This window comes from Rhinopithecus bieti, unplaced genomic scaffold (assembly GCF_001698545.2).
Source record: "Rhinopithecus bieti isolate Rb0 unplaced genomic scaffold, ASM169854v2 scaffold_573, whole genome shotgun sequence".
Classification (NCBI taxonomy): domain Eukaryota; kingdom Metazoa; phylum Chordata; class Mammalia; order Primates; family Cercopithecidae; genus Rhinopithecus; species Rhinopithecus bieti.
Window position 1 is genome coordinate 50,969 of NW_016803024.1, and position 22,612 is coordinate 73,580.

Sequence of the window (22,612 nt, forward strand, 5' to 3'; positions counted from 1 at the left end):
CGCAGGATCTCAACGCCTGCTTCAGCAAGGGAGAAGAGAATCGCCCAGAGCTGGAGCGGCGTCGTAGGGTGGTGGTCCTGACCGGACAAGGCCACTTCTCCTCGTGAACTGCGGGCCAGAGAGCCCTTCTCCCTGTCCGCCTGGCACAACTGCGCTGTGGAAGTGAAATCCCGGCTCCAAGGTCACCCTGTCCGGAGCCTGGAGCTGGAAAGCCACGGGGACTCCGGGGACTCACCCAAGGCCCGGACTAGCCCGGCACCCACCCCTTACCACTAACCCACTCCGCCTGGGCGCTGGTTCTGTGCGCTCCCGCGGCGCAGTCGCTCCGCTGCAAGAGTGCTTTCGCGCAGCGCCATCGCGCAGTGCCGGGACCAAAGCAGTCCTCGGGCACCAGCTCCCCGAGGCACACAGCCCCCTGAGCCCCAACTCGAGGGATTGAGAGAAGGGCGGTCGGGAAGCCCCTCGGCCTGCCGTCAGTCACCCGGATTTGTAACTGGAGAAGGGTGCGGGTCCCCGAGGGACATCTCCAGCTGGCACCTAACCCCTCGGATCCCGGACTGGGAGCCCGAGCTCGGACATTCCAACGGCTGCCCGGTAGGCAAACCGACCCTGGTTTCCGACTCCAGCCACTGGCAGCCTCGCGCCCCAGACCTCCCCGGGCACGGAAACGGGTCAGGTCGCCCCGCTCAGCCTCCGGGACGGCGGCGGCACAAACCCTGGCCGCTCCCAGCAGCCCCGACGAGACCCCGGCAGCGCCTACCGCTGGGTGGCCTCTCTCCGGGGCTGACCCCCTCGCGCCCCCGCGCGTCCGTCTGCGTTTCTGAGCCTGCTCTGACAGTGATGTAACAAGGCCAGGCTCACGCCGTGTCCCCTCTTTCCCAGACTCAGTGCTCCCTCCTCCTGCGCCCCGCGCTCTGCGCGCTGAGCTGGCCCCGGGCTCCGCTTGCACAGCACCGGGACCGACGGGCACTGCTGGGAGAACCGCTCTCCCATGTTCCACCTCCCCAATGCAGAGTCCGTGGGGGAAACCAGGCTTTCCTCCCAGAACCAGGGGAGCGAGCCGAGGGGGCAGCTGCTGTGGAGGCTTCTAAGGAGACAGCTGGCTTCTTTCCCTACTTCCTGGAGAGGGCAGGAAACCTCAGGTACCTCGTTGACCCCAGCAGGTGCGTGTTGATATGAGAGAGAGACAGAAGTTGCAATAGTGAGAGGGAGAGAGGGAGGGCACGAGAGAGAAAGGGAGGGAGGGAGAAGGGACGGAGAGAAAGAGTAGAAATAGAAACAGGGAGAGATTGCAAGAGAAACGCGGAGAGACAGAGAGATTGCAAGAGAGATACAAAGACTGAAAGTCAAGAAGCAAGTCAGAGACAAAGAGCAAGAGAGAGACAAGAGTTGGTGGGTGGGAGCTAGACTTGGGTTTTTTTTTAAAACGCACTGTGGTTTTCACCTCTGACAGAATAGAGGAACGCTGCTCCCTGGTCAGCAAGCAGCCCCCAACCTGGATGGAGTGAAAGATGCGGCCTGATGACATCAACCCGAGGACTGGGCTGGTGGTGGCCCTGGTCAGTGTCTTCCTGGTCTTCGGTTTCATGTTCACCGTCTCTGGGATGAAAGGGGAGACTTTGGGAAACATACCCCTCCTGGCCATCGGGCCAGCCATCTGCCTACCAGGCATTGCGGCCATTGCCCTGGCCAGGAAAACCGAGGGATGCACCAAGTGGCCGGAGAACGAGCTGCTATGGGTCCGCAAATTGCCCTGCTTCCGGAAACCCAAAGACAAGGAGGTGGTGGAGCTGCTGAGGACCCCTTCAGACCTGGAGTCCGGCAAGGGGAGCTCAGATGAGCTGGCTAAGAAGGCAGGCCTCAGGGGGAAGCCTCCCCCACAAGGCCAGGGTGAGGCGTCCATGGCCAGCTCCATCACCACCCCCACACCCACGGAGGAAGGAGAATGCCAGAGCCTGGTCCAGAGTGGGCATCAGGAGGAGACGTCCAGATACCTGGACGGCTACTGCCCCTCGGCCAGTTCCCTCACCTACAGTGCCTTGGACATCAAGTGCTCAGCAAGGGACAGACCTGAGTGCCCTGAGCCCGAGGACAGCATCTTCTTTGTGCCCCAGGACAGTATCATCGTTTGCTCCTACAAGCAGAACAGCCCCTATGACAGATACTGTTGTTATATCAATCAGATACAAGGCAGGTGGGACCACGAGACCATCGTCTAATCTCTGCATACAAAGGTCGCTGGATTGATAGAAATATGACTAAGCCCAGCTCCCCATGGAAGGAAATTACTCTGCTTGGAGAGCCTTCACACTGTTAGAAATTGACCTGGTATGTGATGGGTGTGATAACCTCTGGTACCCAAGAGTCGTGTAAATAGGCATGTTGGGGACACATTTTAGGGAAGGGTAATAAGGGTTAAGGACACTGGAAGAGGCAGTGGGTAGGAAAGGAAGCCACTCCTGTTGCTTCTTAACAATTTACACAATGTTGAATGTTTTGTAAAATAACCCAAAAAGTGCTATCCAGGACCAGCTAAGAGCAAGATAAATCTAGAGTGGGCTGCAGATGTGAGGCATCAAATGATGCATGAGCTGACCATAGGGAGACTGAGCTGCTTTATGTTTGAATAAATTGAAAAAAATTAATGATCTGTTATATAAAATAATTTTTGTCTGGTGAAAAGCTTATCACACTTGGTATTTGCTGAAAGAAAAAAAAATCAATATATAAGAGTTAAACCCTCCTTAGATGGGATTGTTTTGGGGAAAGGGGGAGTTAAAGACAGTTGGATTATGTAACTGAGTCTTGTGGCATTATTGTCTGACAAGATTGTGGTTTCTAATAAAGTAAAATAAGTGTGACCAGCTATGTGAAAAGTTAACAATTTTAGATGGCTATGTTACTTCTTAAACTCTTCATTTAAATCCATTTATTGCATCTTAATCTGAAATGGGTTTTTTCTAAACATTTACTATCATTCATGTATTATTTCCTTACCAGGTGCAAAATTACTTCATATGATACTTTCACAGATCGGAACTTGTTTTCATCAAGACAAAATGAATTTTACATATATATCCAAGTCTTTAACATTGGCAGATATGTACTGATAATTACCATTCTTATATACCTTTTAAAATCTGAAAACTATAAAGTCTACACATTAGCCTTGAACATTGCACATAATTTGTATGAAATGCAATGGTTAAACCTTTGGAAGTGTCATTATTTGTACATTTGTTCAACTTCTCTCACAGACTAAATGCCAGTGAAACAAGAGCTAATCTACTAAATTTCACTGAAGCCTAGATTTTATTAAGCTCACCTGATCAGTGAACATTACATGAGAAAAGTCTCTTTATTTCATACATTTTTGCTGCTGAGGAAAACAACAAATCACAATGATATCCTAAAATGTGCTTTCTATTTCACTTGCTCAACTGCAATAGATAAGAAGGCTATTAAGCAGAATGCCATTTGATCCCTGGTGAAGAAAAATATTGAATTATATATAGGAATAGTGATAGAGTTCATCTTGAAGATCAGAGTATTTTGTATCCTTCAAAGAATGATCATTTTAAGTGATCATATAGTCTTAGTCACTTTCTCCCAAAAGGGGAATTGAGGACAAAAATTTGGGCATACGTTTTTTGTGTATTTCAATTCCAACTCTGCAATTCTTTCTTAAGTATAACAATTGCTCTGTCTTAAGAATCATGCTCTTTAAAAAAAAATCATAATTTTCAAGTCAAGTTCAAGATCAAAAATATGTAATTATTTTAGTAGGGCTTAAATGTCAGAAATGAGATGCATGATCTTGGGCGAATTTTATCTTCTTACACCTGAGTTTCTTACTTTGTGAAAGGAGGGGGAATTGATTTACACTTGATTATTTCTATCATTCATTTTCAGTTTAAATATTCTATGGTATTATGTCAAAGGCACTTTATATATTGCCAGGAAATGAGTTACAGTAAAATGCATGCCAAAGTTATGAAATTTATGATAATTATGTGACATAGATTGCACTGCTACTACTCAACAAAGAATTTCGTAGATGTATGAAAGCAGATGTTTTATTACCAAATATCATTTATTCAACACAATACATTCCTGAGAATAAAATGAATATAATCAGAGTAAAATATTTTTGAGGAGAAAACTTAAAATGTTGGTATAACTCAAAGTAATCTAATACACAACCTTGCACTAAATGTGATTGACATTGGGTTTGGGATGGGGAGAGATAGTTCCCTAAAATCACAGTAACTTTTAATACTTTTAATGCATTTTGAAAACAGAGAATCATATTTTTATAATGGTGACAACTACTGGATAACTCTTAGGAATAAAAACTTCCTTTAACATGTTTGCCACCATTAGAGATGAGGAGATAGTGAGACAGAGAGATGGTCACAGAGACTCAGCAAATCTTACACAATAAGCTGCAGTTTTCTGAAAGAAGATGCTTGCAGTGTCAGGTATGGTCTGGGGGTTGGAAAAGTTACTTTCTGATTTCTTGGAACCATTTCAAACTCCTTCATATCATTCTGTCTCTTTCCAAATTGAGGGTCAACTACTAGTTTAGAGATATAAGGTATTTTATCTTGTTTTCAAGTTGTGCTTCAGAACAAAACCTATTTCATGTTTCTTCTCCCATTACCTACTTAAGATACTTAAGGTATTTAAGTATGCATTTGAGGAAATATTTTCCTGTGCTAAAATAAAGGTTTGCAAATGTTGGTGTGAGAGGTTTTAACTTTGACCAGTGAAAATAAAATGTATGACTGTATGTGTGAATTTCTCTTAACATATTAACAAACCCCTTTCTATATGCAACAAGGTAGCCTGATACCCCAAATCAATACTTGTAAGTACTATTCAGAGTTAAACTTCCAAAGTCAAAAAAATATATACACACAAAAAAAGGTAAAACCCGCATTCTTTTGAACCGAGGTAGAAGAGAAAGAGAAAAAAAGTGTCTCAACCCTTTAGAGGAAAAGACGGCAACTCATTACAATGAGTTAGACAGTTTTAGCAAATTGTTCTTATTAATATAATAGACATGAGGATTGTTCCTGGTAGCCTTTAAGAGCTCCTAGACAGATACAAATTTAAGTAGGCATTACTTTATTTTGCTGTTAATCCAAATAGACATTGCAACTTGATTTTAAATAGGCATTTTATTTTCAAAATTTCTCTACTGAATTTCTCTTGCTCTATGTGCCTACTTATTGTGCACATGGGTTCTTTTTTCCAAACTGCTTCTTCATTCTTAAGTGAGAATTCAGACAAGATACTCAAATGAGAGCATATTAGACATCTGTTTTAAGATTTATTTTCTGTTGCAGTCATCTTGGCAAACAAAATCCACATACAGTTAAGTTCAGGCTCTCTTCCAAACCCTACTAAGCAGCTGCTTTGAAAATGTTTTCAATATTATGGATCTTAATATCCATTGAGATGACAAATGTAGGAAAGGAAGATTCATTTTGTTAAATGTTTTTTCTCTTTTGCAACGTCCAAGCTCTACTTATTTATTAATAGCCTCCCTCTGTACCCACAACATCATTTATTTGGTGAATTCACTATTATTACTAGCATTTTATCACATTAAAGAAAAGGTTTCTGAAAACTCACAACCTCACTATCCTAAAGCAACTACTGTGCTTCTATTTTGGCATATCATCTTCCAGGCTTCCTCCACATGCATGTGCAGCATATATATTATAATAGTGTGTTTTTCTTTTCTCTTTTAATTGTATTCCAAGCATGTTTCCATGTTTCTATGTAGTATTTCTAATTATCAATGAACAATTGTGTAATATGCCATTTTAGTGATGTTCCATTATTTGTCATGCCATTCCTTATTGCTGGCAAGATACCAAGTTTTATGGATGGTTTTGTATGTTTTTTTCCTTTTGCTGGTTACACTGCTATATTATTTGTTATATGCCAATAGAGAGGAACTTTACTATTGAACAGCCATCTCCTTGTGGCTGAGAGGAGGCAGAAATGTGTAAATGAATGGAACTCTCCATATGGTTGTGGGGGTCTTCCCTTCAGTCGTGTGCATATAAGACCCAAGGTGGGAAACAAAATGATGCTTCTTCAAAAAGGTCCTCCCATCAGTACCAGAACTAGTATGTTTAGGAGTAAGACGGAACATTTCCCCAGCTAAGATATCAGTGATGTGTTTCTCACAATCAGATTACAGTGGTGTCAGTCTTCAAGAGCATCGTATTCAACAAGCAAAATGATAAATAGATGTAAACAATAATAATGACTTTGTAATATGCCAAAAGCATTTTCTTAAAGTACCTCATCATGTATTTTATAATAGACTGTATTTCATATGTATATGTATTGTCGCCTATCAGTGACTTACAAATGAACTGGAATTTCAGGAACCTGATAGACTCTGCCCTTGAGTTTTCTGTGTTTCAGTTTCTTACTAGGAAAAACTAAACTGAGGATGGAAATGGGGACAAATGCTTGGTTTGCCCAAATATCTTAATAAAAGACTAGATTCCATTCAGCCTCTTGTCCAGTTCACATAAAATCATGTAGACACCATTGAGTTTGAGACCATGACTTTGATTTCTCATGACCTACCACAGGTCCTCACTCAATGGGCACCCAACCAAAAGAAATGTGTACATGATGCTGCCAAGATACACAAACAGGCAGGCACTGATATTAGATATCCACAGTCTTTTGCAAGTTGTTCCTGGGACTGACCCTTATTAGGGATTCTTTTTTTATTTTTCCTTTATTCCCTCCGCGACCCCAGATTAGAGCCTTGGTATTCTCGGTGATAGTATGAAGCTTTGCATGCTTTATCCTTAATAAGGTACAGAGTTACAAAATGAACCGATTACAAAACAGTACATAAAGCTATTAAAAATCTCCTGTGCTGCTCTTTGACAAATCTATCTTTAGAAAGTTAAACATAAAAGATAATTTTGCAATTAATCACTTTCTTATTTTTCATGGTAATGAACTATTATACATAAGACAACTCTTCAGTGGGAGGCAAGACCACATTTGTTTGAAAAAACTAGGCTTTTGAAAATCACCTGCCTGTATCTTAACATGAAAAGTATGGGCAATTATTTTCTTTTCTTTTTCTTTCTTTCTTTTTTTTTTTTTTTTTTCCTGAGATAGGGTCTCATTCTGTCATCCATGCTGGAGTGCAGTGGCATGATCTTGGCTCACTGCAAACTCCATCTCCTAGGTTTCAAGCGATTCTCCTGCCTCAGTCTCCCCAGTAGCCGGGATTAAAGGCGTCTGCCACCAAATGGCAAATTTTTGTATTTTTAGTAGAGACGAGCTTTCACCATGTTGACCAGGCTGGTCTCGAACTCCTGACCTCAGGTAATCCACCTCCCACAATGCTAGGATTACAGGCGTGAGCTACCGCACCTGGCCATTATTTTCTGTATAAGTGATTAGAGCACCAGACTAACTCAGAAAGGCCCACTCTGTCCCTCTGCTTTTCCGAACTACCTCCCATCCCCTACAGGAGCCTCTTGAATACTCCTGATTGTGCCCTGCAGCTGACCACCCTAAGGCTTTGCCCCAACCATTTTCTGTGCCTCAAATTCCCTGTCTTCACCCTTCTGCTGTGTAAGGCCCTAACGTCCTTCAAGGAGAAGCTGCCACATCTTCCACCATCTTCTGGATTTTCTGAATCAGAACCAATCCTTCTATTATTCTCTGGCCTCACAACACCCTCCACCACTATCATCACACACATTAGTTGCATACGTATCTGTCTCTCCAACTGTAGTGTGAACTCCTTGAAGGCGGGGACCACATTTTATCCATCTTTCCAATCCCCTACTTCATCCGCTGACACACTCATTTATTCCGTTTTGCTCAGTGAAAACTCTAAATTGCACCATTTAGGTCACCCTCGATGCCTACTTTCTTTTTCAAGTTGAATATAGTCTGCAACAATGTGGATTAAAATTGGCTTCTGTGAGTTGGGACCCTAACTTTTATTTTAGCATATTGTTTCTTTGGGAAAACCACGTCTTATATAACAAGAAGAAAGAAAGAAATCCTTCCAGAACATTTTTCCCTACCTCCATGATTGACCTAACTTCTACTCCATGAGTCAGAGACTGCACCAAACATGTGATAAGAACTGGTGGTTCTAGGAGCATGTGACAACCATTGAATTCCTGACCAGAAATAAGGTGAATCAATGTACTCAGGTTAATCCTGCAAATAGGTCAACAAAATATAATTCCTCAGCTTTGACTATTGTCCTTCTAATAAGTTTTTTTCACCAATAATTCTTAATAAGACCTTCAAGACCACCTGGGTATTATCTTGGGTCAGTATTGAGGGGCTGAGTTGCAGATCCTCTCCCACCACCACCAGTGATGCTCCCCTTCTCCATAAAAGCTGTAAATACTCAGAGACCATGGTTTGTAATTCAGAGAAGTCCTGGCTTGTTCCGGAACAAGAGATGGCATTGTTCAGCAATTCCTGCGAGCAGTATTTGAGGCCGGTCTTAATAACTTCTGACCCATGTAATTTTTCCTGTGAATTTTCCCAACTATCTGACTAGGTAAAAATAGGATTTAATTGGAGTAACTCTTTATCTTGACTGTGGTGAATATCAGGGTCTCTTTTAACAATAGCAAGAAAGACCTCCTTTAAGTATGTATAGGAAAGGGAGCATGGGGAAAGAAAGTAGAATTGTGGGCATGGGGAGAAGAGCCAACAATCCTTGATTAAGCCAGTCACTGTTGCAGCATCCACCCCCCCATCCCCCTAGCGTTAGTTACCACTTCTCATCTCTACTTTAGAAGCAAATGCCAGAAAATGGACTAAGAGGACAAACCAAACAGAAAATGTTTTAAAAACGTAAAGAGTAAAAGGAAAATGTTAGAGAATTTTAATATATTTTTAAATGGCTGTGAAAATATGTACTCAATTTAAGAGTATATTCCAACAAGGACAACATTTAGCTAGAAATATCCTGCTGGGCAGGGTTAAAAGAAATATAAAATAGCATCCAATAAATAAGATCAAATGAGTTCAAAAACCATTCAATAATAGACTAAGAAGTATAATAAAAACCATGAAGCTAAAGGAATATGAAGTGAATAAGACTAGCTGAAGTATTAGAAGGATAAAGATAGTAAAGTTAAATAATTTTAAAGGCATAAAGTCAGCCAAAATTTTCCACTGAAACAAGAATGGGGTATTAAATGCAAGCAACAACACAGAGGCCAGAACCAAGACCCCAGCAGTGTGTTGCAGGCTGAGGCAAAAGCAGACAAGGGACACAGGTTGTGCTCAATTCTCCTCCCAGGCGAGATCCCCTCAAAGCAGGCTGTCACACTTCAGGTTGCAAAAATTCAAGGCCCAAATGATTTTTTGCATATGACACCAAAAGCACAGGCAACAAATGCAAAAATAGACAATGGGATTTCACCAAACTAAAATACTTATGAACAGAAAAGGAAACAATCTACAGAGTGAAGATAACCTATGGAGTGGGAGAAAATATTTGCAAACCATACATCTGATAACAGGTGTATTAGTCTGTTCTCACACTGCTATAAAGACATACCCAAGATTGAGTAATTTATAAAGGAAAGAGATTTAGTTGACTCACAGTTCTACATGGCTGGGGAGGCCTCACAGTCATGGAGGAAAACAAAGGAAGGGCAAAGGTGACGACTTACATGACAGCAGGCAAGAGAGCATGTGCAGGGGAACTCCCCTTTATAAAACCATCATATCTTGTAAGGCTTACTCACTATCATGAGAACAGCACTGGAAAACCTGCCCCATGATTCAATTACCTCCCCATCTGGGTCCAACCCACAACACATGGGGATTACTACAGTTCAAGGTGAGATTTGGGTGGGGACACAGAGCCAAACCATATAAACAGGTTAATATCTAAAATGTATCAGGAGCTCAAACAACTCAATAGCAATAAAACAATTCAATTTTAAAATGGGCAAAGGACTTGAATAGACATTTCTCCGAAGAAGACATCCAAATGACCAGCAGGTATAAAATGCTCAAAATAATTAATCATCAAAGAAATACAAATTAAAATCACAATAAGATATCACCTCACACCTGTTAAAATGGTTATTATCAAAAAGACAAAAGATAACAAGTGCTGGAGAGGATGTGCAGAAAAAGGAACCTTTGTACACAGTGGGTGGGAATGTAAATTAGTCTAGTCATGGAGCTTCCTAAGAAAACTAAAAGTAGAATTACCATATAATCCAGAAATCCCACTACTGGATATATACACAAGCGATATGAAATCAGTATGTTGAAGCGATATTTGCACTCCCATATTTATTGCAACACCATTCACAATAGCCAACATATGAACCTAAATCTTCATTAACATTTGAATGGATAAAGAAAGCATTGTATATTATACACAATGAAATATTCAGACTTTAAAAAGAAGGAAATTTCATCATTTGTGACAATATGGATGAAGCTGGAGGATGTCAATACTAAGTGAAAAGAGTCAGGCATGGTCTCATATGTGGAATCCAAAATAGTTCAACTTATAGAAGTAGAGAGTAGAAGGATAGTTAACAGAGGCTGGGGTAAGGGAATGAGGAGATGTTGGTGGATAGGTACAAAGTTTTAGTTAGATAAAAGGAGTAAGTTTTCCAAATCTATTGTAAAGTATGGTGACCATAGTTAATAATAATGTATTGTATGTTTTAACATTGCTGAAAGAATCGATCTTAGGTGTTCTCACTATAAAAACATAAGCATGTGAGATGATGTATTATGTTCATTAGCTTGACATAATTATTGTGTAATGTATACAGGTACCAAACCATCACATTCTACACCATAAATATATAAAACTATTATCTGTCAATTAAAAAAAAAGGTAAATGAAGGCACATGTCTGAATATGTCCCCCAAAGTTCATGCATTGGAAATGTAATTTCCAATGCAACAGTGTCGGGAGGTAGGGCCTTTTGGGAGATATTTAGATCATGAGGACTCCAACTCCATGAATAGAATAACGCCATTATAAAAGGGCTTAGCAAAGGGAGTTTGGCCCTTTTTTGCCCTTCCACCTTCTGCCATGTGAAGACATAATGTTTCTTCCCTCTAGAGGATGCAACTTTCAAGGCACCATCTCAGAAGCGAAGAACAGCCCTCACTAGATGCTGGTGCCTTGATCTTGGACTTTCCAGCCTCCAGAACTGTGAGAAATGAATTTCTGGTTTTTATAAATTATCCAGTATGTGGTATTCTATTATAGCAGCACGAAAAAAAGACAAAGACAGGAACTGAGAGTACAGTATTCCACGGGGCATTTCTGAAGACTAGCATTCAAATAACTATACTTTGTGAAGTCTTCCCCAAATTCCCAAATCTAGAAGCATCAATCAGAGAAGCCAAATTTCCAGAAGTCAGAAAGATTGAAGAATCAAAAGAAAGAATAAAAAGTTACATAACCCCCAGAATTACCCTTATTTTCTTGGCCCTTGTCATTCACTGCATAGCAATCTCCCAACAAACCACTCTTCCCTCAGCAGGGAGACTTGGATGATCAGAAAAAAAATATACATCTGCTGGATATATTTTGCTTCCAGATGTTAGATTTTGAGGTCCCCAAGTTTACCCAACAATAGTTGCTAGGTCCTGCCTTCACTGTAGGTACCAAAATTGGTATGGAGTTTTTATAAGAGTTCCAAGAAGGTTTATAATGCATATTTAATATATCAAGGAACCAGCAACCCATTGGAAAACATAATCCTTGCCTTCCCTAGTCTTACCCTATGAGACCTTCAATGAGCATTCTTAGCCCTACTCAAAGCCTGAGCAAATATCATTAAGGTAGGCCAGTGGTTCTCAAGCTCTAGCATATATCAGAATCACCTGCAGGGCTTGTTGGAATATAGAACGCTGGGGCCACCTCCAGAATTTCCATTTCTGAAAAAAATTATCAGGTTATAACAATGATATGGGTCCCAGGTATCCTTCAATTGGTGCATGCATACTTTTTTAAAGGTGGGATCTGGCTATGTTGCCCAGAATGAAGGTTACAAACATGACCTACAGCTTCAAACTGCTGGATTCAAGCAATCCTCCTACCTCATCCGCCTGAGTAGCTGGAACAACAGGCATGCACTACCACGCCCAGCTGCTTTTAAATGGTTTTATATCCAGGAACCTGGTATAGCCCCTAGGCCCAGCTATGCTCAAGCAGCAGCATTTAGATCTAATGTCTGGTACACAATAAACAATCAGTAAATGTATAAGTCTATTTTTACACTGCTGATAAACACATATCTAAGACTGGGCAATTTACAAAAGAAAGAGGTTTATTGGGCTGGGCACGGTGGCTCATGCCTGTAATCTCAGCACTTTGGGAGGCTGAGATGGGTGAATCACGAGGTCAGGAGATCGAGACCATCCTGACTAACATGGTGAAACCCCCTCTCTATTAAAAAAAAAAAAAAATACACAAAATGCAAAAAATTAGCCAGGCGTGGTGGTGGGCACCTGTAGTCCCAGCTACTTGGGAGGCTGAGGCAGGAGAATGGCGTGAACCTGGGAGGCAGGGCTTGCAGTGAGCCAAGATGCACCACTGCACTCCAGCCTGGGCAAGAAAGTGAGACTCTGTCTCAAAAACAAAACAAAACAAAACAAAAAATAGAAAAAATTAGCCAGGCATGGTGGTGGGCACCTGTAGTCCCTGCTACTCACAAGGCTGAGGCAGGAGAATGGCGTGAACCCTGGAGGTGGAGCTTGCAGTGAGTCGAGATTGTGCTACTGCACTCCAGCCTGGGAGACACAGTGAGACAGACGAAAGAAAGAAAGAAAGAGAAAGAAGAAAGAAAAGAAAAGAAAAGGAAGGGAAGGGAAGGGAAGGGAAGGGAAGAAGGAAGGAAGGAAGGAAGGAAGGAAGGAAGGAAAGAGAAAGAGAGAGAGAGAAAGAAAGAGAGAAAGAGAGAGAGAGAGAAAGAAAGGAAGGGAGGAAGGAAGGAAGGAAGGAAGGAAGGAAGGAAGAAAGAAAGAAAGAAAGAAAGAAAGAAAGAAAGAAAGAAGGAAGGAAGGAAGGAAGGAAGGAAGGAAGGAAGGAAAGAAAGAGAGAGAGGGAAAGAAAGAAAGAGAGAGAGAGAAAGAAAGGAAGGAAGGAAGAAAGAAAGAAAGAGAGAAAGAGAGAAAGAAGGAAAGAAGGAAAGAAGAAGGAAAGAAGGAAAGAAAGAAAGAGGTTTATTGGACTTATAGTTCCACATGGCTGGGGAGGCCTCACAATCATGATGGAAGGTGAAAGGCCCATCTTGCAGGGCAGCAGACAAGAGAAGAAAGAGCTTGTGCAGGGAAACTCCCCTCTTTAAAACCATCAGATCTCATGAGACTTATTCACTATCATGAGAATAGCACAGGAAAGACCAGCCCCCATGATTCAATTGCCTCCCACCAGATCCCTCCCACAACATGTGAGAATTCAAGATGAGATTTGGGTGGGGACACAGCCAAACCATATCATTCTGCCCCTGGACCCTCCCAAATCTTATGTCCTCACATTTCAAAACCAATCATGCCTTCCCAACAATCCCCTAAAGTCTTAACTTATTTCAGCATTAACTTAAAAGTCCACAGTCAAAAGTCTCATCTGAGACAAGGTAAATCCCTTCCACCTACGAGCCTGTAAAATCAAAAGCAAGTTAGTTATTTCCTAGATACAATGGGAGTAAAGGCATTGGGTAAATACAGCTGTTCCAAAGGGAGAAACTGGCTGAAACAAAGGGGTTATAGGCCCCACTGCAAGTCAGAAATCTGGCGGGCAGTCAAATCTTAAAACCCAAAAATGAACTCCTTTGACACCATGTCTCATATCTAGGTCATGCTGATGCAAGAGGTGGGTTCCCATGGTCTTAGGCAGCTCCACCCCTGTGGCTTTGTAGGGTACAGCCTCCCTCCCAGCTGCTTTTGTGGACTGGCATTGAGTGTCTGCTACTTTTCCAAGCACATGGTGCAAGCTGGCAGTGGATCTACCATTATGGTGTCTGGAGGACAGAGGCCAGGACAAGAAAGCCCCTCATTCCTCACAATCCACTAGTTGGTGGGGCCCCCAGTAGGAATTTCTATGTTGGGGCTCAACCCCATTTCTCTCATTTTCCTTCACACTGCCCCTGGTCCAGAAAGTTCTCATGAGGTGCCCCACTCCTGCAGCAAACTTCTGCTGGGCAATCCAGGCATTTCCCATACATTCCTCCTGAAAGTAGCAGAGATTCCCATAACCTCAATTATTGACTTCTGTGCAAACCTTGCAGGCCTCAACACTACATGGAAGTTGCTAACAGGCTTGGGCTCCACTCCCTCTGAAGCAATGGCCCAAGCTGACCTTGGGAACAACTTTTTAATGCAGGGCACCAAGTCACACAGCATGGGGACCCTGGGCCTGACCCATGAAACCATTTTTCCTCCTAGGCCTCCAGGCCTGTGATGGGAGGGGCTGCTGTGAAAACCTCTGCCATGCCCTGGAGACATCTTCCCCATTGTCTTGGGATTAACATCTGGCTCCTCATTACTTATGCAAATTTCTGCAGCCACCTTGAATTTCTCCTCAAAAAATGAGATTTTTCTTTCCTATAGCATTGTCAGGCTGCAAATTTTCTTAACTTTTATACTCTGCTTCCCTTATAAAACTGAATGTCTTTAACAGCACCCAAGTCACCTCTTGAATGCTTTGCTGCTTAGAAATTTCTTTCGCCAGATACCCTAAATCATTCTCTCAAATTCAAAGTTCAACAAATCTCTAGGGCAGGAGCAAAATGCTGCAAGTCTCTTTGCTAAAACATAACAAGAGTCACCTTTGCTCCAGTTCCCAACAAGTTCCTCATCACCACCTGAGACTACCTCAGCCTGGATTTTATTGTCCATATTATCAGCATTTTGGTCAAAGCCATTCAGCAAGTTTCTAAGGAGTTCCAAACTTTCCCACATTTTTCTGTCTTCTGAGCCCTCCAAACTGTTACAACCTCTGCCTGTTACCTAGTTCTGAAGTCACTTCCACATTTTCAGGTTATCTTTTCAGCAGTACCCAATTCCTGGTACCAATTTACTATATTAGTCCATTTTCACACTGCTGATAAAGACACACTCCAGACTGGGCAATTTACAAAAGAAAGAGGTTTATTGGACTTACAGTTCCACATGGCTGGGGAGGCCTCACAATCATGGCAGAAGGTGAAAGGCATGTCTTACATGGTGGCAGACAAGAGAAGAGAGAGTTTGTGCCAGGAAACTCCCCTTTTTAAAACCATCAGATCTCATAGGACTTATTCACTATCATGAGAACAGCACAGGAAAGACCTGCCCCCATGATTCAATGACCTCCCACCAGGTCTCTTCAACAACACGTGGGAATTCAAGATGAGATTTGGGTGGGGACATAGCCAAACCATATCAATGAATAATACCGTTTATTTAATTCCTAAGACTGAGATTCTGTTTTGGGGCAGTGTACTCCACCTTCCCTGATGGAACAGAAGCCTAGTCCTCTACCATAACCTGTTCAACTGGGCTCACAACTCCCTACCTGTCTCCAGACCTTGCAGGGACAATGTGCACAAAAACCAGACCTTTTGCTTAGTGAGGGAGATATGAGGGAACCCAAGTGGGACAGGCCGTCTTTAGACTCTTGGATTTAGACTCCTTGTCTGCCTGGTAAAAGCCCACTCCATCAGGATCGGGTTTGTCCCAACCGTTCCTGATCAACTCTTTTCCCTACCAAACCACTCCTGAGATCCCAGCAGGATCCTGGCTACAGGTGCACAGTTGCAGTGGGATAACAGGGAAAGTATCTGAACCAGGTTCTGATGGTGAATTTGAAACGGAGATTTGCACTAGAGGTGCATGGATTGCAGTGGCTAATTTCCTTCTTTCTTTCCTGTGACTTGGACTTGTGAACTGTACAGAAGAGAAAACCATACTACGGCCGTGGGAGAGAAATATATTCAGGCTTTGATGGCTTGTAGGGAAAATAGATTCTAAGAATGAAGATTTTCCCCAAGAAATTCAGAAAGAAAAAGTAAAATTTGTTTGTTTACTAATATCCCAACACTTTAGTATTTTTATTATCCAAGGACTCTGAGGAAGTCCAGGTAACTGCCTGTGTAGAGACACTTTGTAGAATGACCCATCTGTGCTAAACCACAGACTTCCCACTCCTTTTCTTTTGCAGCTTCTACCGCTGTTTCCCTTGGAAACCAAAGTAGCAGCTGCCTACAAAGACATCTCTCTCCCTCCTCACTCATTAGTCCCAAGGACTAGAGCCTGCTTTTTTCCTCACTGAAAACATTTGATGCTAGGGGACTGTGTGCATATGAGGGACAATGTAAAAATAGTACCACACTGGGTTAGACACATTGTGCATTCCATCTAATATTCTGTCTTGGATAGTTTCATTTATCCTCTTCATTTTATATGACACACCATCAGTTTATTTTGTGTTGTAATGGCTTGTGTACATAAATCTTCTCTACTAGCTAGTATGCCATTTAAAGTCTAGGGATGCCAGGTGCAATGGCTCATGCCTGTAATCCCAGCAGTTTGGGAGGACAAGGTGGGAGGATTGCTTGAGCTCAGGAGTTCAAGACCATCCTGGGCAACATAGAAAGACCCCATCTCTAACAATAAAATAAAATAAAGTCTAGGAAGAAATCACCATATAAAAGAGATACATTCACTTCCATGTTTATTGCAGCCCTATTCACAAGAGCCAAGATATGGAATCAAGCAAAGGGTCTACCATCAGATGAATGGATAAAGAAAATGTGGTACATGTAGACAATGGAACACTATTCAGCCAGAAAAAAAGAATAAAATCCTGTCATTTGATGGATCTGGAGGACATTATGTTTGATGAAATAAGCCAGGCACAGAGAGACCCCTACTTATAACTGGTGGCTGAAAAAAAAAAAAATTGATCTCATGAAGGTAGAGAGTAGAATAATGGTTACTAGAGGCTGAAAAGGGTAGAGGGGAGGAGAGATAAAGAGTCATTGGTTAATGGGTACAAAGTACAGTTAGATAGAAGGAATAAGATCTAGTATTCAGTAGCATAACAGGTTGACTATAGTTAACAATAATTCACTGTATATTTCAAAATAACTAGATGAATGCATTTGGAATATTTTCAACACAAAGAAGTGGTGAATGTTTGGAATGCTGAACATTCTAATTATCCTAATTTGATCACTACACATTGTATAATTATATCAAACCATCATATGCACCCCACAAATGTGCACAACTATTATGAATCTATAAAAATTCTAAATTTTAAAAAATAATAAAATTTAAAAATAAAGTATTGGGAGAACATGGGGTTTTTTTGTTTCTTTGTTTGTTTTTGGTTTTGTTTTGTTTTGTTTTGTTTTGAGACAGAGTCTCACTCTGTCACCCTGGCTGGAGTGCAGTGGCACAATCAGGGCTCACTGTAGCCTTGACCTCCTGGGCTCAAGTGAACTTTCCACCTCAGCCCCCTGAATAGCTGGGACTACAGGTGCGCACCATCACATCTGGCTAATTATATTTTCAGTAGAGACAGGGTTTCACCATGTTGCCCAGGCTGGTCTTGAACTCCTGGACTCAAGTGATCCACCCACCTTAGCCTCCTAAAGTGCTGGATTTGCAGGCGTGAGCCACCAAGCCTAACCAAAAGAACATGGTCTTCTGTTTGTCATTCCCCACAAAGTCCTGACAAAGCCCTTTGCTTGATAAAAGTGAGTTGGATTATGTAATTTTTGATTACATAATTATTGATGTAATATGATTATAGCCCAATGATGAAAGTTTTAGCATCCATTGATGATTCTTGCCTGAATCAATTATTACTCTAATGACTGCTATTCATTTTTCTTCACTCATTCTATATTTGTCAATTGTAATTCTACCCTAATAAAGAACTTTTCCTTCTCCTCCCTTTATTTGTTCACTTATTTATTTATAAATGAGTATGAATTCATGGACTATTATTTTATGCAATGGGTTATCATCTGTTACAGTCATTTTTCCAGCTTTATTGAGGTATAAATGACAAATAACTATTATTTTTAATAAATTGTCACAGATTGTCATTTTATGCAATGGGTAGAATTCTGTGACCATCATTTTTTAATGATAAAATTGTCCCAAATTTGGCCAAGGAGAACACTTTCTGCTTGCTCCTGTTTCTCTTTGACTTGTCTCCTCTTTAAGCATTTTTTTTTACTTTTTATCATGAGATGTTTCCATCAAACACTTATTCATTACAAAAACAAAATAGTAACTTTACAGCAGATAAACCTGGTATATGACACCTTAACAAAGTGATCAAGTTAATATCATCATCAGTAATGGTGCCTTTTGATACTATGTACTGAGAAGAACATGTAATCGCTTTGATAGTATTTCTGCCAAAAAGTGGATAATCTCAAAATAATCATGAGGAGACATAAGAATAATCCAAATTGGGGGACATTCTACAAAATAACTGGTTTTATAGTCTTCATCAAAATGTCAAAGTCATAAAAAAACAAAGACTAAGAAATGATCCTGATTAACAGAGACTAGAGACATGACACTAAATGCAATGCATAATCCTGGATCAGATACTGAACCTAAGGGGGAAAATTTGCTATTAAACAACATTGGGACAATTAGAAATATTGTAATAAGGTTTTTAGATTAAAAAGTAGTACTGTACCAAAGTTAATTTTCTCATTTTGATCATTTTGCTATGGTTATATTAAAAACATGCCTTTATTCTTATGGAACAGATACTGAAGTACTTAGGGAGAAAGGAGCATGATATCTGCACCTCACTCTCAAAAGATTCAGAAGAAAGATGCTGCAGTTTGAGTGTGTCTTACAAAAAGCATGTGTTGGAAACTTAATCCCTAAGGCAATATGGGAAGCAGGGCTTACAGGGATGTGTTTAGGTTACAAGGGCTCCACCCACATGAATGGATTAATGGCAATTATAAAAAGGACTTGAACCTGCAGGCACACTCTCTTGCCTTCTTTTGCCCTTTTGTCTTCTGCCATGGGATGATTCAGAAAGAAGGTCCTAGCCAGATGCTGGTCCTTTGACCTTGGACTTCTCAGCCTCCAGAGCTGTGAGCCAATAAATTTCTGTTCATTATAAATTACTCAGTCTCAGGTGTTCTGGTATAGCAGCAAAAACAGATGAAGACAAATAATAGGCAAATGTGGTCATCTGGATGAAGGATATGGAAAATTGGATGAATGGCATATGGTATTTTTTGTGCTGCTCTTGCACCTTTTCTATGTTTGAAATTGAAATGAAAAGTTATAAAATTAAAAGCTACAAAAAATGAGCTGGATAAAACTCAATACTATGGCTTTATTTTTATTCATTTATACTTCGCTATGTTCTAAGTAGGATTAAAGCAATTTAAAAGCCTATCTATTCAACAAAATTTTTAAAAATTCAGTGTCTTCAGCTGGGTTCTCCTAGAGGCATACACTGAGCCAAGGATTTTAGTGCAAGTAGCTTATTTGGGACATGATCCTAGAAAGCATCAGTAGTGGGGTGGGAAGTGAGACCAGGAAGGAAAAGAAACGATCAGGGTGTGTTATTGAGCAGGTTACAGCTGCGGACAAATGGAGCTCTATTCTGTTTGGGAGACAGTGTAGAACACACCTCAGAGCTGGCTCCTTCCTGAGGAGCTAGGAGCCTGGGGTATTAATCTATCAATTCCCGCCAGCCATTAGTTGAGGGCTGCTCTCTGGAAGGTAGTAACTCCAAGGCACTGCACTGTACACAATTTTAGCAGGCTACAAGGGCCAGAGAAAACCCTCAAGAAAGAGTCACAGGTTTTGCATCTGGAAGGCTGTAGGGTTGGTATGCACATAAATAGTAACGAGGGAATCTGGGTGGAGCCCAACCACAACTGCTACAGTAAGTGAGCAAATCAGAGCTAAGGAAAATAGACGAATCAGGATGAGTTGAGTGTATAAAATGCATACCCTTTGGTCCTACAACATAGCAACCCCTAACTTTTTTGGCACCACGGACCAGTTTCTATGGAAGACAATTTTTCCATGGATGGGGGAGGAGGTAGGGTGTGTGGTTTCCAGATGAAAGTGTTCCATCTCAGTTCATCAGGCATTTGATTCTCATAAGGAGACCACAACCTACATCCCTCACATGCACGGTTCATAACAGGGTTCATTCTCCTGTGAGAAACTAACGCCACTGCTGATCTGGCAGGAGGCTGGAGCTCAGGTGATAAATGCTCCCTCTCCCTCTGCTTACCTCCTGCTGTGCAGACTGGCTTCATAATACTGGTCTGTGGCCCGGGGTTTGATGATCCCAGCTATAACACAAATATATGCTTTTATCAGAGGCCAATAACATTAAGAAGATTTGTGGGAGAATATGTCTATCCACCCTGTCACTAACTTCTAAATGTTTCCCATAATAATCCACAACAATCACATTGCCATCATGTCACTTCTTTATAGGAAAACAGTTCTAGAAGTTTACTACCATGAAGAGTGTACGTCCTTTTACTTATACAAATTTACCTGTTTTAAAATTCAAGAGCTCACCAGGATTTGGTAAGTAACTTCGTTCCTCCTGCCTGCACTCTCTACACTTTTTGAGACTTTGAAGATATATTCCCTTCATTTACATCTTTTTAGACTGAAAACATTTTTAATTAGATTCTCACTCAGCAGTTTATTTTATGAATCATGGGAAGCAGCTTGTGTAGACTTCTCACTGACCAATGTCATCAGCAGGACTTCTCTTTGAGATTCATCTGCCCTTGACCCTGAACCCCTCAAACCAGCTCTGGCATGGACTCAGGAAGAGGAAGGACTTGGATAACTGGCTCTTTAAAATGAGTTCTTCACACCACGTGAAACTGCAGGGTCTAGTTTTCAAATGATCCTTGCCAGTGGCATGTCCCCCTCATGAACAAAAGAAACCCTATCATAAGAACATGAGTGAGGAAAATCAGATTTCACTTTGAAGAAAACATCACTGTTTCCAGCCCAGCACGTAAGGAGCTTCAAAGTCACCACTCCATTCAAACAACAAGTAAAAAGTTGAACAAACTGAAAAATAAACAACTCTCAGATCTATCAGAGAAGTGAGGTCACCAGGCAATCTACTGCCTCCCAAAATTGCAGGGATAGAGAGAGAGGGTACAGAGAATCAAAATACTGGAGCAGAAACACAACACAAGCAGAAATATCCACAGGAACCAGTAGCAGAGTAGAAAAACTCTGAACTGTAACTGACAAATCACTAGGGGCTTAGTGTGGACAAATCTGAGAGTTTAAAACTACAGGGGGAGTCCTACACTCTTGTAAGTCTTACCTCCTGGTTCTCAAAGTGAATCAGAGAAAAATCCCTTGTGCTTCCAGCACAGAGAGAGAAAGTATGACAGAGCATTGAAATACGCCAGAGCATTCTGTTGTTAACAAGGCCTGCCCTCAAGAGAACCTATTTTACGAGTCCTAAACTACTGTGGTTTTATGTGAGGCTAACCAAGCTGTGGAGAGGGAAATACCTACTCCAGCTGTCTCTAGCCACATTGTCCCACTACGGAGTGGGGGAAACTGAGAGGCACTTTTGAAGTTCACAACCCAGGAGTACAGGCTCACTAAAAGACTGAGACCCAATCATAGGACTAGAGACCACTTTTCCTCCCTTAATACCAACCACCACATTACTAAAGGCCTATTTACCAGAGTTCCTTTTACCTGGTACATCATGTCTAGCTTTCAACAAAAAATTACAAGGCATACTGAAAGGCAAAAAACAGTTTGAAGAGACAGAACAAGCACCAGAACCAGACTCATAGAATTATCAGACTGTGAATTTAAGACAACTATGATTAATACACTAAGAGTTTTAATGGAAATAGTAGACACTATGCAGGAACAGATGGGTAACACAGGCAAAAAGATGGAAGTGCTAAGAAAGAATAAAAAAGAAATGCTAAATATAAAAACAGTGTAACACAAATAAAGAATGCTTTCAATGGGCTCATTAGTAGACTGGATGTAGCTGAAGGAAGAATCTCTGAGCTTGAGGATATATAAATAGAAACTTCCAAAACTGAAAAGCAATGAGAAACAACTTTTTTTTCCCAAAAAAACAGAATATCCAAGAAGTGTGGAACAACTACAAAAGGTGAAACATACACATAATGGGAATATCAGAAGGAGAATAAAGAGAGGAAGGAACAGAAGCAACATTTGAAGGAATAATGACTGAGAATGTTGGATACCAAACCACCAATTCATGAACCTCAGCGATACCTCAGAGTGCACCAAACTGAATAAGTGCCAAAATAAATTTACACCTAGGCATGTAATCTTCAGCTGCAGAAAATCAAAGGTAAGAAAAAAGATGAAAGAAGCCAGAGGAAAAAAATCCTTACCTATAGAGGAGTAAAGATAAGAATTATATCCAGCTTCTCCTCAGAAACCATGCGAGTATAAAGAGAGTGAAATGAAATATTTAAAGTGTTGAGAAGAAAAGCCCACTAGCCTAGAATTCTCCATCCTGTGAAATTATCCTTCAAAAGTGAAGAAGAAATAAAGACTTTCTCAG

General features: G+C 41.2%; 1 protein-coding gene across 4 annotated transcripts; it reads left to right on the top strand.

Annotated features, from left to right (window-relative positions):
* The first annotated feature begins 844 nt into the window (after positions 1-844).
* TMEM215 (transmembrane protein 215) lies at positions 845-20,604 on the top strand. Of its 4 annotated transcripts, XR_001886515.1 has the most exons (4): positions 876-1,163; positions 1,454-2,328; positions 11,132-11,224; positions 20,509-20,604. XR_001886515.1 is itself a non-coding variant. In XM_017876957.1 (2 exons), exon 2 carries the CDS (start codon positions 1,512-1,514, stop codon positions 2,217-2,219), a length of 708 nt encoding a protein of 235 aa, XP_017732446.1. In that variant the 5' UTR covers positions 845-1,142; positions 1,454-1,511; the 3' UTR covers positions 2,220-4,742. The 4 variants fall into 4 exon arrangements, 2 of the variants coding, with proteins under 2 accessions (XP_017732446.1, XP_017732308.1); XR_001886522.1 differs by lacking the exon at positions 11,132-11,224; XM_017876957.1 differs by lacking the exons at positions 11,132-11,224; positions 20,509-20,604 and having other exon boundaries at positions 845-1,142; positions 1,454-4,742.
* Positions 20,605-22,612: the final 2,008 nt, after the last annotated feature.

Excerpts from the sequence above, each read along its gene's own strand:
- TMEM215 (XM_017876957.1), top strand. The coding sequence starts at position 1,512 with ATGCGGCCTGATGACATCAACCCGAGGACTGGGCTGGTGGTGGCCCTG.